Source organism: Ornithodoros turicata, chromosome 6 (genome assembly GCF_037126465.1).
Source record: "Ornithodoros turicata isolate Travis chromosome 6, ASM3712646v1, whole genome shotgun sequence".
In the NCBI taxonomy this organism is placed as follows: domain Eukaryota; kingdom Metazoa; phylum Arthropoda; class Arachnida; order Ixodida; family Argasidae; genus Ornithodoros; species Ornithodoros turicata.
In genome coordinates, this window is record NC_088206.1 from 21,578,139 (window position 1) to 21,591,808 (window position 13,670).

A 13,670-nucleotide genomic window follows, 5' to 3' on the forward strand; every position below is an offset into this window, starting at 1 on the left:
TATTAGCAGCCGTGTATCGTAATCGCCGGTACTTTCTCGTTGTGCCTAATTAATTAATTACATAAGAGTTATTACCTAATTTTTATAATATTGTTTTAGTTGGAAAGTTGTAGGGGAGGTAACGTCTCGTCTTTTAAACCTCGTCTTTTAAACCAACATTGTAAAATTTAGCTCATTAGTGTTAGCCGATTAATGAATTTGAAATTTGTAGAGTGCCACGAAATAATAATAAAACACGTCACTACACGCGGCGCGCGGCCTTTCATACGTTGATATGTTCACAGCGACCCAGCTATCTAGCTTGTGACACGAAGCCTTCCGCCATTTGCATTGTTGCATTCTGTCTTCAAAACCCCGGCAGCACTAATACGAAGCGTTCAAATTAACGTGCGCGCCGGAACATGCACGAGTGAGCGAGTGGAAAAGAGAGAGAGAGAGAAAAAAGGAGAAAATTGGCACCACCAACGTGCCAACGTGGAAGCCGGCTACGCTATACCACGTAAACAACTCTGAACACATGAACGTACATAGACACATGGAGTGCAAACACTCAGATACGAAGAGTCACATAAAGTCACAACAGTCAAAAAAAAAAAAAAAAAGAAGCAGAAGAAAAAAAAAAAAAGAAAGAAAGAAAGAAAAGAAACGGAAACCGAGGCACAATGTCGAAACCTGACATACTTCTTTTCCCCTTTCTGGAGCGAGATCCTGGAAGCAGCATCAAAAACATTAATGAATTGAGCGGAGATGTTTCAGGAACGGTGGAGGGGGGGGGGGGGTATATATTTATTAGACGAAAAGGAAAGAGAAAAAGGGAGGAAAGGTCAGCCAAACGGGACGTCGGCTTGCTATTCCATAAATAAATAAATAAATAAAATTAAGAAATAAGAAATAAATAAAAGGAAAGAAAAGAATAAAAGAAAGAAAGAAATAGTAAGGAATAATAAATAAATACATAAAGAAAATTAAGAAATAAGAAATAAATAAAAAGGAAAGGAATTAGGAAATAAAGGATAAACTAACAAATGATGGAAGAAGGATGAGGTAGATTAAAGACAAAGATGACAAAACAAACAACAACTTTATTTACGGCCTTAGAGAGTGGGGAGTTTCATCGCAACAGGCCCATCGCAACAGTGACAAAAAAATGACAAACAAACTGTGAAAGAATGATGAGATGGATCACAGAAGATGACTTTAAAAGGAAAGCATGAGGTTAATGCGTTGAGGGTGAGAGTGGGGCACAGAAGAATGAGATTGTACGACTGAGTTCACAGGCTGTTCATAAGACCTGAATCACTCAAGAAAGTCAGGACTGCTTTGGTCACAGACCGCTGTGTGTGATCTCGTACTGGGCCGAGCAGAGTGGCCAGGGAGAAGTCTGTGCACCGCAGCTCGAGTAGGCGTCGTCTCAGCGTGGCTCGATCGAGGGGTGTCGAATCTGTGACAGTCGAGGAAAATGTGTGGAACATCAGCTTCAACAGCGCAAGTGGGGCATTTGGGCGACTGGAGAAGACCCATTTTACAGAGAAGTAGAGGTGTCCTGGCGGCATTAAGGCGTAGTCGGCGTAGAATGGACGCTTCTTGACGCGAGCAGTGGTGTGTGGCAACAAAATCCATCGACGGGTCGATAGACCGGAGATGGTCGCTCAGTCGGACAGCGTCCCCTTGAAACTGCCGAGTGCCGTTACGACGGAGTCGCTGTGTCTGTAACCGACACGATGAGGCTGAAAGTGGTAGGCGACAGTTATTGGAGGTGCCGTCCCCATGTGCCCGACGTGCTAAGGCGTCTGCGCGGGTGTTTCCGTGCAGGCCGGTGTGACTGGGTACCCATTGGAAACACAGGCTATGACCAAAGGATAGAAGTCTGTTGTATATTGCGACTATCATGGTGTCTAGGCCGTCGATTGTTCTAGAACAATAATTTGCTAGACCTTCTAGCGCCGCCTTACTGTCCGTGAACACAACCCAAGCGCCTGGCGGTGATACCGCTATGTGGTTCAACGCGGTCAGTATGGCGAAGAGCTCGGACTCAGTAGATGACGTTTCGTAGAGGAGCTTGTGCGCCACTTCAAGGTTTTCATGTGGCATATAAAAGGCTGCAGTGGATCCACCTTGAGACACTGATCCATCAGTGTACACAGGGAGTCGTTGAGAGTACGCTGAATTAAGGTGCTCCAGTGTAAGTTGGTGAGCAACAACGGGAGGTACACTGTTAGAAAAATTTATGCCTTTTGGGGTATAAACGGCTTGTCCCAGGGCGCATACCTTTTGAGGTATAAACGCTATACCTTCCTCAAGGTATACTATCTTTATACCTCCCTGAAGGTATATTATTTGCACCTCAGGGTATAAAGATTGAGGGTACCTCCCTCACCTGAGGGATTTATACCTCCTTGAGGGTATATGTTGAAGACCTTGGGGGTATAATTGAAGAAAACGGTAATATTCGATGTGTTTCAGCGTCATATCCGAGTGGCGGCTTCTCAGCGCAGCTTTCCACAAATATTGAAAAAAAAAAGGACCAAAGGAACGATAAAAAAAAAAAAAAAAAAAAGAATACCTGGAAACTCTCGCGCACAAGCTCACAAAGCATGGATGTGAATCGGAGAGGAAAGAAATTAAGTAACAATGAGCATTAAATTGGAAACCAAGAAGCAACAACAACAAATATTAGGAAATATATTTCCAGGAGCAGTTAGCATTTGCTGGAGAACAGATACATATATACAACACGCCGCGGCTACACATGGTGGAGACCATCCTTCGCCCGGGAAGCAACTTAAGAAGTGAGGGCGTGTAAATTTATTTATTTTGGGATCAAACAATTGGATTCCAGATGTCACTACCCAATATAATTAGAATGCTACTGCATTACTTACTATGTTTTTAAATCAACTTATTGTTTAACTGAGATGATATAGTCGCTGTCACAAATTAATGTGATCCCAGATGTTGCGGAAGAAAAGGTATACAAAACGCTGAAGGTATAATCGTAACATAGAAGTACTTTTTTATACCCATAGCTGCCGCGGAAGGTATAGAATCAGAGATCTATACCTTACACATGGTTTAAACAGGGTATAGACAGTGGTGATGAGGTATAAATGTCGTACTCTAGACCTTATTTATACCTTTTTTATACCTTTTATATACCTTTTCTTCTAGCAGTGTACAGAGTTTTTCTTCAGAAGACCAGGAATGTGGTCACATACAGGAGGCCTGCGAAGAGTCCACATGGGCGGGGCATAGGAAAGCACTGATGGTGTGGTGGGGAGGTGCACTTTCATGCGGTCAACAGCAATACCGATGATAAAAGTCCGGACAGTCAATATCAATGAGCTGAAGATGATGGTAAGGATGCTGTGTGAGGTACCGCGCATATATCCGGAGTGTTTCCACGTCTCGTATGACGCCTGCTGGTGTTTCGCGTGCCTCTGCCAGGACAGAATAGGTCTCTGTCGTTCTAGGAACTCCCAAACAGACGCGGAGGCTTCGGGCCTGAATATTGAGAAGCTCACGCTCTCCGGATATGCTGAGGCCGTGTAGAATAGGCAGGCGGTACCGCAATGTGCCCAGAATCAACGCTGTGTGCACGTGACGGAGGTCAGCGCATGAAGGGCCCCACGACGATCCAGCAATGCAACGGGATCGGCATACATGGAGGGAAACCATGTACCCCTGTTCCGTGCATTATACCATCGCCATTTTTCTAACATTTCCTCCCCTCGAGTTTCGACAGAGGTGAAAAGTATAGCCGAGTCGATGATGGAGTGACAAAGCCGCAACGCAGTAAAAATAATAATAATAATAAAAAAAAACTCCAGTAAGGATGTAATAGAAAGCCTGTTATAGGGAACCCCGCCGCTTACTAAGTTCCTTGCTGATAAAAATATGCATTTAACGGGATGCTTTATATATATATATTCGTTACAGAGTTTCTATAAAAAAGCGATGAGAGCAGCAGAGATGCCGTTTTTGCGGGTGGGTTACGTACAGTTAGATAGTCTCGAACAGAGCATGCGTAGCTGCTGGACGACTAATTATATAAAGTCCATTAATTAACTCGTTAATTAGAGATTTTCGGGCAAAAGTGAGATAGCATGTCTGCACCGCTTATCTAGGCCACAAAGCGACCAGGAGATAAGCACCTACTCCAACCATCTCAATCGCTCCAAAGCACGTGACCCTCTGACGTGGAACGTCCTCCCTGCCCCGTGGAATGTCCTGACGTGAAATGGCGCCCGGTTTCAGTTTAGGCCCATTTGTCTCCCTGTCTAAGTTTTCCCCTAATTAAAGAGCTAATTAATTAACTTTAGGCATCAGTTATACGTACTCTTTTCGAGAGAACTCAACTACAGCAACCATGCTGCTCTCATACACTCTCAGAAAAGAGGGTGGAGCAGTTACACCTTTTAGGAGGTAATAGTTGTCGCACATGTTGTGCCTAAATGGTCGCAAAGTTCTACCTGCTACCTACGAATGATAGGGGTAACCGCTTCTGATCCGGTGAGCGAGGGGGGCGTACGCCTTTTTGTAGCAATTTGGATATATGATAATTGGTTTTACCACCCCTTTACACCATTTATCAGACGCTATGTTGACCTACACTCTCAAAACACAACTTCGCCGCATAACACGCTGTTCGCCAACCATTGCCACGAATGATAGGGTTATCGCTTCTGATTCGAAGACAGAGGGGAGCGTACGCCTTTTTTGTGGCAATTTGAATATATATTTAAATTGCCATAAAAAGGCGTACGCCCCCTCTGTCTGCCAATCACCAGCGATAACACTACCATTCGTGGCAATGGTTGGCGCGCAGCGTGCTATGCGGTGAAGCTCTGTTTTTAGAGTGTAGGTGGTAACTATAGAAGTTACCGCCTTTTCACACCCTTTTTCTTACAGTGTAGCTTTCTTTTTCTAGTCTGCTGCGGATAAAAAAAAAGAAAAACACACTGCATAGCGTTATTTAACATCTTGCGCGAAGCATGCTCTGCTCAGCCAATCAGCCAAGAGGCTGTTGGACATGCTTGCAACGAGTTCCTAGCAGAGAGTACCTGCGTCAAAAGATATTTAGCTTGTTCATAGTTGAAACGGGCACGTATTTAAAAAAGAACAATTGAAAAAGCCAAGTGCATATTATATCGCGTGACTATACCCAGAAACGACAGTAAACGCTGGCCCCGTTGCACTTCTGGGTATATACCTCTCTGTCATTCACGAGCTGCATGGATTCTGTTATGAAAGGTTATTTTACAACGATTATGCAAATCGCCACAACCAAGGCAACAGAATTTTTTAAATTCTACTCCGTTCATTTGAGGGCATAATGTGCGATGTTGCTACACATCACGTAAAAATCCTTTCAATCGTTTCATTTCAACTTTGGGAATAGCTTTGCGCGATCAAATTCAACCAGCTTACCGTTTACAATTCGAGACAATTCAAGTTTCCAGATCATCGAAAAATGTACAGTTCTCGGCATTCAGAGAACACCCGAGAAGAGAAACACGGAACAAAGCAATGGTATGTTTGAGCCCATTTCGAATCATGTTTCTTTCGAGGCGGCTTCCGTTACCCAATATCAATGTTAACGTCGCAACCGCGATTGGCTCCTGGCTTTTCCGCAAGAAATGTCAGACATGTCAGTTTACGCAGAAGACCGCTTTACAGGAGATGCATCTCGCATTGCGTTCCGGGTGGAAGCATGTGTCTGTACAAATCGAGGTTCACTTAATGAAATGCGACGACTGGTGTTCTGCACTTTCTTGCGAAGCAATCGAGGCGTTCTACAGATGCGGCAGAGTGGAAGGCAAAGCCAGGAGGAACCAAACAGTATGAATGTAGTGCGGCACGGACGGACTTCTCAAAGGGCACTAAAGTGCTCTAAAAATAAGAACACTTACGATTTCTACATTTATACTCGGTACAAGCTTTCTCGTGGTAGACCACGCTTCGTCAGGTATAAAAAATAATGGAACACTTGTTCGTGTCTATGTACAATAACGAGGTGACAACGTGAGTATTTCAACTGTTCTGACCACGTGAGTACGGAAGGGGAGGAAAGGGCAACAGCGAAGGGGGAAGGCAAAAAGAAAAAAACGTAAATAGTCTATAAAGGAAAGCACATTCTGGTTTTGATCGGATGTGAGAAGTGGCTGAAAATAACAACGAGAATATCCACGCCGTGACCCTGACAAAGGGATAGGTTTTTCTTTTTGCCTTCATTGTTCCTGTCGCCCTTTCCTCCCCTTCCGTACTCGCCTTAGTACTGACACGCACAAGTGTTCCATTATTTTTTGTACCTGACGAAGCGTGGTCTACAACGAGAAAGCTTGTACAAAATAAAGCTAGAAAACTTCAGTGTTCTTATTTTTAGAGTGATTTGCCATCGCGGACCTAACTCACCTTTTGCGTTATTCTTGGGCATTGAAGTGTGTTAAATTTTCTCGTCGCGGAATGAAGGATGCCGTTCCCTTGACACCAACAGAAAAGGAACGGGATTCATCCGTTGCGTCGTTCGTGATTTATGAGAGAAAGAAACAACTTTCCCTCTCCTTCCCAAGAAGGGCTCTCGTTGGTCCAAATCATCGCGGGAGATCGTTTGAGGAGACAAATCCGAGGTCTTTTGTGCTGTCGTCAAGGTAACGGCATCTTTCATTCCGCGAGCAGAAAATTTTGCACTTTAGTGCCAGTTTAAAACATCTGAAGGAAAACCATACCAAGAGCAGGATCGTACAAGAAAAGTGGACAAAAGACTATTGTTTTCAACGAAGCTTGATGGAGATGATGAATTTGCACATATAGATGCCTGTATGTACATATCACTATACTTATTGATCATAGATCATTTGGATACACCATTGGATCGTTTTGCGCACTACTGCATCTATGAAAGCAAGTCGGCAGTTGGCTCAGATATCATATAAGAGTGGCATCGCATTATTATCTTTCAGTTATCTGAGAAGTTGTCGCCTGCGAAGATGGCAGCTAAGATTACTCGTGTATAAATTTTAGTAAGAGCAAGTGGAACTCGCGTGTTGAGTGTGTCAGTCTTCATTCTGGAACAGTTCTATTTCTGGAGCCTCCATAAAAAACAAAAATATCACGGAAAAAGCTTTCGTCATTCTTTATCGAGGTAACTTCTCCATTTGTATTTGCTCCTTCACAATTTTTATGTACAGAGCATACATATCTACCCACATTACGGCTAGTTAGACTATGCCTGCAGAAAACGCATCACGGCACGCGAGTCAAATGACCATTACAGGGCCCACTTTTTCTCGTCTCATTAAAAAAGTGCTCCCGTGCCTTTTATTTATACTGTGGAATGCGCGAAAGGAGCTTCTAATGGCCATGAGAGACGTTCTTCCATTTCGCCAAATGACCTAACGCGTTCTGACTACGCGACGACAACGTGCCTGTAAGGTAGCTGTCTGGGAAGCATTTTAGTAAGGCTCTGCGCAGTAAGAAGCGCTCTTAAAGGAGCATGGAAGGGGTAAAAAAAAGAAGAAGAAGAAGAAATGTCAAGCGGAGTAGAAATTAGGATTACAAGCCATGGGATATACATCTTCGCACACATACTATTGATTGCGGCCCTGGTGCCTCAAAAGAACCTTTTCAATCTCGTGGTCAAGAAAAGGTCCTTCCCTCTGCTATTGGTCTGTGATGTCGCGTCAGTCGACCAGTAGTGAGGCCTTCTTTTGTCTTTCTTTTTTTGGTCGTACTTGACATAGCCCGTACAGCGTCTGAAGCAGAGCAGTCCACGATGGCAGATTATTCTCGGCAGCCAATAAAAGTGTTCCGTTGGTCTGACGTCACAACACGCAAGAAGGAGCCGCTGCTGCGCGCACTCTTGTAAACAATGGTCTCTTCCCAAAGGAAATATTTTGCGCAGGGTGTCGGAGCGAACCGAAAACCGAAACCGAAAACCGGAAAAAATCGCTATTTTGGTGCGAACCGGATCGGAATCGAAACCGTATACGTTTTTTTCGCTCAGGAGGGAAACCGAAAAATATATTTAAAGGTTTTCGGTCCAAGAAAAAAACTTCGCCGGTTTGGACTACGGATAGGCGAATGAAACAGACGTCGTGTGCTCTGAAGTCATGTCATGGAATTACGGCTACGGTGGAATGTATGTCGGTATAGTATGACCCTTAGGCTCCCTTTGTAATGGTTTATAGTTCGCGCACGCACACAGACGTCGAGGTAACATGTGACTCTATAGCAATGTGCCGTAGTGTTCGTTAATTTGATTCCCCCAAACTCTCCTCAACTAAACAGCGACCCAAGGGGGCTGCATAACGGCTTCTTTATCGGTAATGTCGCGCAACGCGTCCCTTGTTTGAGAGCAGCTAAGTTGAATACATTTACGTATACGCGAGGGCAAGCCCGCGCAAAGTGGCAACTCTTTTGTGGACAGGACACGAAGAAAATAAAACGGAGCCGTCGAGCGCGTTTGTGAATGAAGGTGTTCCTCGATTTGCGTCGTACTCGTGCGTGCTTGCTGGCTAGACAGTAGCAACAGACATTCGGATGGGACGCAATCGCTCCAACCCAGCAAGAAAGTATACTTTACGTATGACATCCCGACAAACAAGTCCGTTTGTAGCATGCGCTTCAATAAAGGAGAAAGCCCATTTGAACAGACAGTAACCTGGAGCTACCAATTTCACAGCTGTCTATTGATTTTAATACCGTGTATGCGGAATAAAGGGGTTTACATTTTGTAACATTGATTTTTTTTGTGGGGATGAATATTCCCAGCAGAAGCGGAACTGGTTAAAAACCGGTATGAACCGTTATTTTTTTGCTCCGGAGCAGAACCGGTACCGTATCGTTTATGATGTAACCGGAACGAAAACCGGAACGAAAACCGGAACGAAAAACGTTTCGGTTCGACACCCTGATTTTGCGTGACAGTTCCTGAATGTATGTTTATGTCTCATTTATCCGGAGTTCAGATATTCAGAAAACTCGTTATCCGGACTACATTACCGGGAACTAACCTACTACCATTGGATTTTGTCTTGGTTATCCGGAATTCGTTATCCGTATCCGGACAGCAAGTACGGGGATCAATCTTCCCGGACCTATGCCATTCTGATTCGCTTATCCGGAAAAGTGTTAACGTCCTCTGTCCCTGGTATGTGCTGTGTTCGCATTAATCCGGAAAAGGATCACATCTCACCAATGCATTCTGTACTGTTTGACTCCCCTTCCTTCAAAGGCTCAATTTTGATGTGCCCCCCGCAAGTTTGTTTGGTTCGGTTTTCCGGAAATCGTTATGCGGACGAAACCGGACGACCCCCGATATATATTTTATGTCCGAGATGCCTTCCACGACCGAACTTGCATTATATGTGAGCAAAGTGTGTCACGAGTAAAACAAGATGCATAACGCGCCATTCTTGCTTTGCATTCATCCCCATATCATCATCGTCATGTATTTCTCTCTCTCTCTCTCTCTTGCTTTGGAGATGACAACGGATGGGAGCTAATGGCGTGGTTCGTTAAAAGGGAATATCAAACCGATAGCAATATCGACTAGCGGATTCAGTAACAGGAAGTGTAAATCTGCTGAACTACGATTGTAGTTCGACGAAACTCGCGTGCGGTTGCTGGTTGACAACGGGGTCCATCTAGCCAACGCTGCCAAGGTTACATAAGGCCTGATTTCCTAATCAACGTAACGCAGGTGCGACGCTCAAAATAAGAGTCCGCCAATCACAGCGGTGGTTTCAGCGGCCGTAACCATGACCACGAGCCGCCGTGAGTCGCGTGGGAAGCCACTGGTAGCCACGGGCTTTCTGTGGTTGAAATCGTCTGCGACCATTAGCAAAAACGAGCAACATCGGAACCTTATTTGCCCAAGCAGCGAAGAAGGAAGAAGAGGCATCGAGCAAGGCCTTCTGCAGTCTAGGAGGTGTTCGCTGCTGGTCAAGTCAAGCTGCTAGTTTGGAATCCCAAGACCAGACATTTATTCAGAGCTGAGCGTTGGAGTCAGTCTATTAGGACCGTGTGATTCATTGTGTGTTACGTCAACCGATGATTTGGCCTTCGGCCGATAGTTATCGCGAAAGCGGCGGGCTTTTCTTTTCTATTTTTTTGCCTTTTTTTTTTTGGGGGGGGGGTCTGTTTATGGGAGTAGCCGAATTTGTCGTGTGACGAATTCAAGCGGGCCAACGACGATTACGAGGATCGACGATGGTAGTCGTATTTTGAAGCGTATTTGAAGCGTAACTGCTGGGCACAAGACAACCAGACACCGGTTTCCCTCGGAAGCTGGGAAGTGTAAACAACATAATCCATGCGTTCCGGCTATGTTCCCTTCCTATTCTGCTCCTCTAGAAGTAGTCGCCTCGTGTTCAAACTCAGTGACGTCCCCTCTTCTGTGGCAGAGGATGCAGAACATATCAGCCCGCATTTTATGCGCTCGTGCACTTTTGAAGTGATCTAATCTTATTGGCATCCTGCAATCCAATTTCCATTACCGGCCGTAAGCTGTTTTCACATATATATTGTTAGCGTCAGACATTCCTCGGCAAAACTTACTCACGAGCATGCTCATTCATGCTCACTCATGCTCAGTGTGGCGAATGAATTAAGCATGAGCGAACAAACAAGGAGCTGAGCTTTAGACGAGGGTCGCAGGTGCCGACCTCTGGCGTCGGTGAGAGTTCTATATGTAGAATGTGTGTAGTATGAGTATATGTTCTGTACCGTTTAAAATGTTTTAATTTTTGTGGGAGATATTTTCATGGTCATTTGGAATCACAATGGCTGCAATGACAGAAACAAAAGTCTGAACGTGACAGGAGCGAACTTCAAATCAAGGATAGGAATTCATTTTTTCCGCTGCCAAAGAACGTTAAAGGGGTACTTGGCCATAGGTTAAGCTGGAATAGAATAGAAGTAGAAAAAAAAAAAAAGTGGAAACCTAGGTCGCACTGGTGCGACCAACTGTTCCATGACGCTTGATGTGTGAAAGCACTGAATGAAGCTGGATAAGCTGGTTAAGCTGGATAAATGTGAAAAACAATTATTTGCATCGATGTGAACCTCAGTTTCACGTTTTACAGCAAAGGGGGTAATAAACGCGCAGAAAATTGGCATTACGAATACCGAAACTCATACAGTTCTGACATCAATGCGTCACTGCAGGCGCGTCTCCGCCGGTCAGGCAGCATGGTAGAGGTCACGTGTTTTCGAGGACCAATGGGAATGGTCGTAACTCTCGCTCCGCTGACGTCAAAGCTTTTCGCAGTCGTATGTTTAAAGGGGCACAAAACTGCAAAAAATTCTCCTTGCGAAATGAAAGACGCCGTTACCTTGACACCAACACAAAATGAACGGTAGTCATGCATTGCATCGTTCGTGAGCGAAATGTACTCTTTCCCTCCTTCTCAAGAAGCCCGACAACGCGATGAGTCATTTGATTGGTCTCTTCAAATGATCTCCCGCGATGATTGGACAACCCGTTTCCCAGAGCCCAATTAGAGGCGCTCCACATTGTCGGTCTTCTTGAGAAGGAGAGGGAAAGTGTAAATTGCAGACTGTTCTTTCGCGAATGACGCAACGGATGACTCCCGTTCCTTTGTGTTGCTGTCAAGGTAACGGCGTCTTTCATTCGGCTAGGTGAATTTTGTTCACTTTAGTGCCCCTCTGAAGGTCCATATCTTCCCAACTCCGACATGTAGAAAATAATAATACTCTTATAATCCTAATACTCTTGCGTGTGCGCACACGTAATGTACCACTACCTATGATGAGACGAGGAGAAAGGTGTACTCACTTTATGTGTATGATATAATGTTGGATGGGGCTGTGATGGGTGTTGGAACTGGATGTCCAAGAGAGATCGACGGAACGAGATGTGAAGCCCACCAGAATAGGAATGCCAGGAGGCTCCGGGACATCTGAAAGAAAAGAAGAAAGCATATACCATGTGCTCTTTTCGGCAGTACTCACAAATAATTAACGTGGCAGGCTCACACTGTAACAATTTTACAGCGACAGCTGTTAGTGCCTCGTTTCCCGAGATCGCAGCGTCGGCGTCGTTTGCGGAAGGAAAAGCGAACACAGTATTAGTGACGACGACGACGAGAACAATGTTAGCATTGCGCTTGGGTAAACAAACACCCCTAGGCCCGGTTTCACCAACGCTGGTGAACTTTGAACCGAGTTCAAGGGCTGCTAAAATTTGGAATTAAGTCTTGTTTACAAATGTTAGTTGGTGACGTGATGAATGTTTCAGTGACAATAACTCCCTTTAGTGACGCAGAATAAAGCATTAAATTCAAGTAAAGGGACCGTTGATCTCGGTTCAAATGCTAATCAGCGTGGGTGAAATCGGGCCTAGTGATTCTGCTTCAGACGCTATGACCGGGCCCTGCTGACACACAAGCTTTGTGGCGGGCCGAGAAGGCGCGAACGGAAACGCAGAGCTCGCGAAGACCCAGCTCGTCGTGCAGCCGAGGCCGCAAAGAAAAGAGCGCGGCTTCAGGATCCCAACGTGCGTGCCGCGGAAGCTGAGGCAAAATAACATGGACACGAAGATCCTGCAGTGCGTGCCGCCGAAGCTGGGGCAAAGAGGCGTCAGAGGCAGCCGGAGGGGCTTCACTAGGCAATTCAGGGAGAACACATTTAGGTATACAGTTGCTCGGTGTGCGATCGCTTGGTGCTTCAAGAATGATCTCACAGCGCTGCCGTTAACTTGTCATGCACTGCTTCGACTAGAATTGGACGGGTAAAATGGCGGCCTAATGCCGACGGTGCTGTCGCTGAAGTTCGTCTTATACAATCGTAACCGTCCTGTGATTTTTGCTTACCATTTTACAGACGGACATTGTAAAAAATATTTACTAGGCGAATATCGGTAAGAAAGAAAAAAACTACAAAAATCTCGTGGGTACACCGTAAAACACGCGATCAGGTCAGCTAGCCCACTTGCAGACGCCGTTTAAAGTGAGGAAACCCCGAGAGAGGAAAGTCAAGCACGAATGCTCAAAAGGTATTATCTCAGCATGTTGAAGGAGGCGTCTTTTTTATAGTGATCAGCGTGAGTGGCAAATCACGTTCCAGAAAGCACACTAGGACTCAGTGAGGTTCGAAGACTGCCGCACACATCACCACCACCATCACTGCCTGACCAACCCGAGAGCAGAACCCACTTCAAATGCTGTGTCCTGCTGGTCTTTAGTAGGTTCACAAACCTCCTATGATATACATACATTTTTTCACGCGCCTCACCCAATAATAAGTCGAAATTTGCAAAATTTGTGTTTTCTTCAAGAATTTGGAAGCGTGCGGCAAACATACACACACGCGCTCTTTGGCTCACAATACGACCTCAACTACACGGCCTGGGTGTCGGCACATCTCGTGGTCAGCAGTGTACCGCCACGTCGTAGTTCAAAATGCCTACAAGGCCTAGGATCGAGTGCAAAAATATATTAATTGTATCACGTAACATTACAGGTCTGCACCCGTTAGGACGTTCTACGATAAGGTTTCCGAACCACTTCCCAAGCCGAAAACAACTGCAGTGAAACGTGAAAGATTCAAGTTGGTTGTTCCCATGTGTGGTTCCTTTATGTAGACCACAGATAAGCACAGCATCACCGGTCTTGTTATCTTTCCTCTGGGTGCGCTGTCCGTACATCAGA

At 45.2% G+C, this 13,670-nt stretch overlaps 1 protein-coding gene across 4 annotated transcripts in view; it reads right to left on the bottom strand.

Moving 5' to 3' along the window:
- Positions 1-13,670, bottom strand: part of LOC135396408 (tyrosine-protein phosphatase 99A-like) — a 187,803-nt gene that overhangs the window by 48,970 nt on the left and 125,163 nt on the right. For all 4 annotated transcript variants that reach the window (XM_064627370.1, XM_064627368.1, XM_064627367.1 and 1 more), the window contains one exon: positions 11,798-11,921. In XM_064627370.1, coding sequence (XP_064483440.1) covers positions 11,798-11,921 — 124 coding nt within the window. The remainder of the gene's footprint in view (positions 1-11,797; positions 11,922-13,670) is intronic.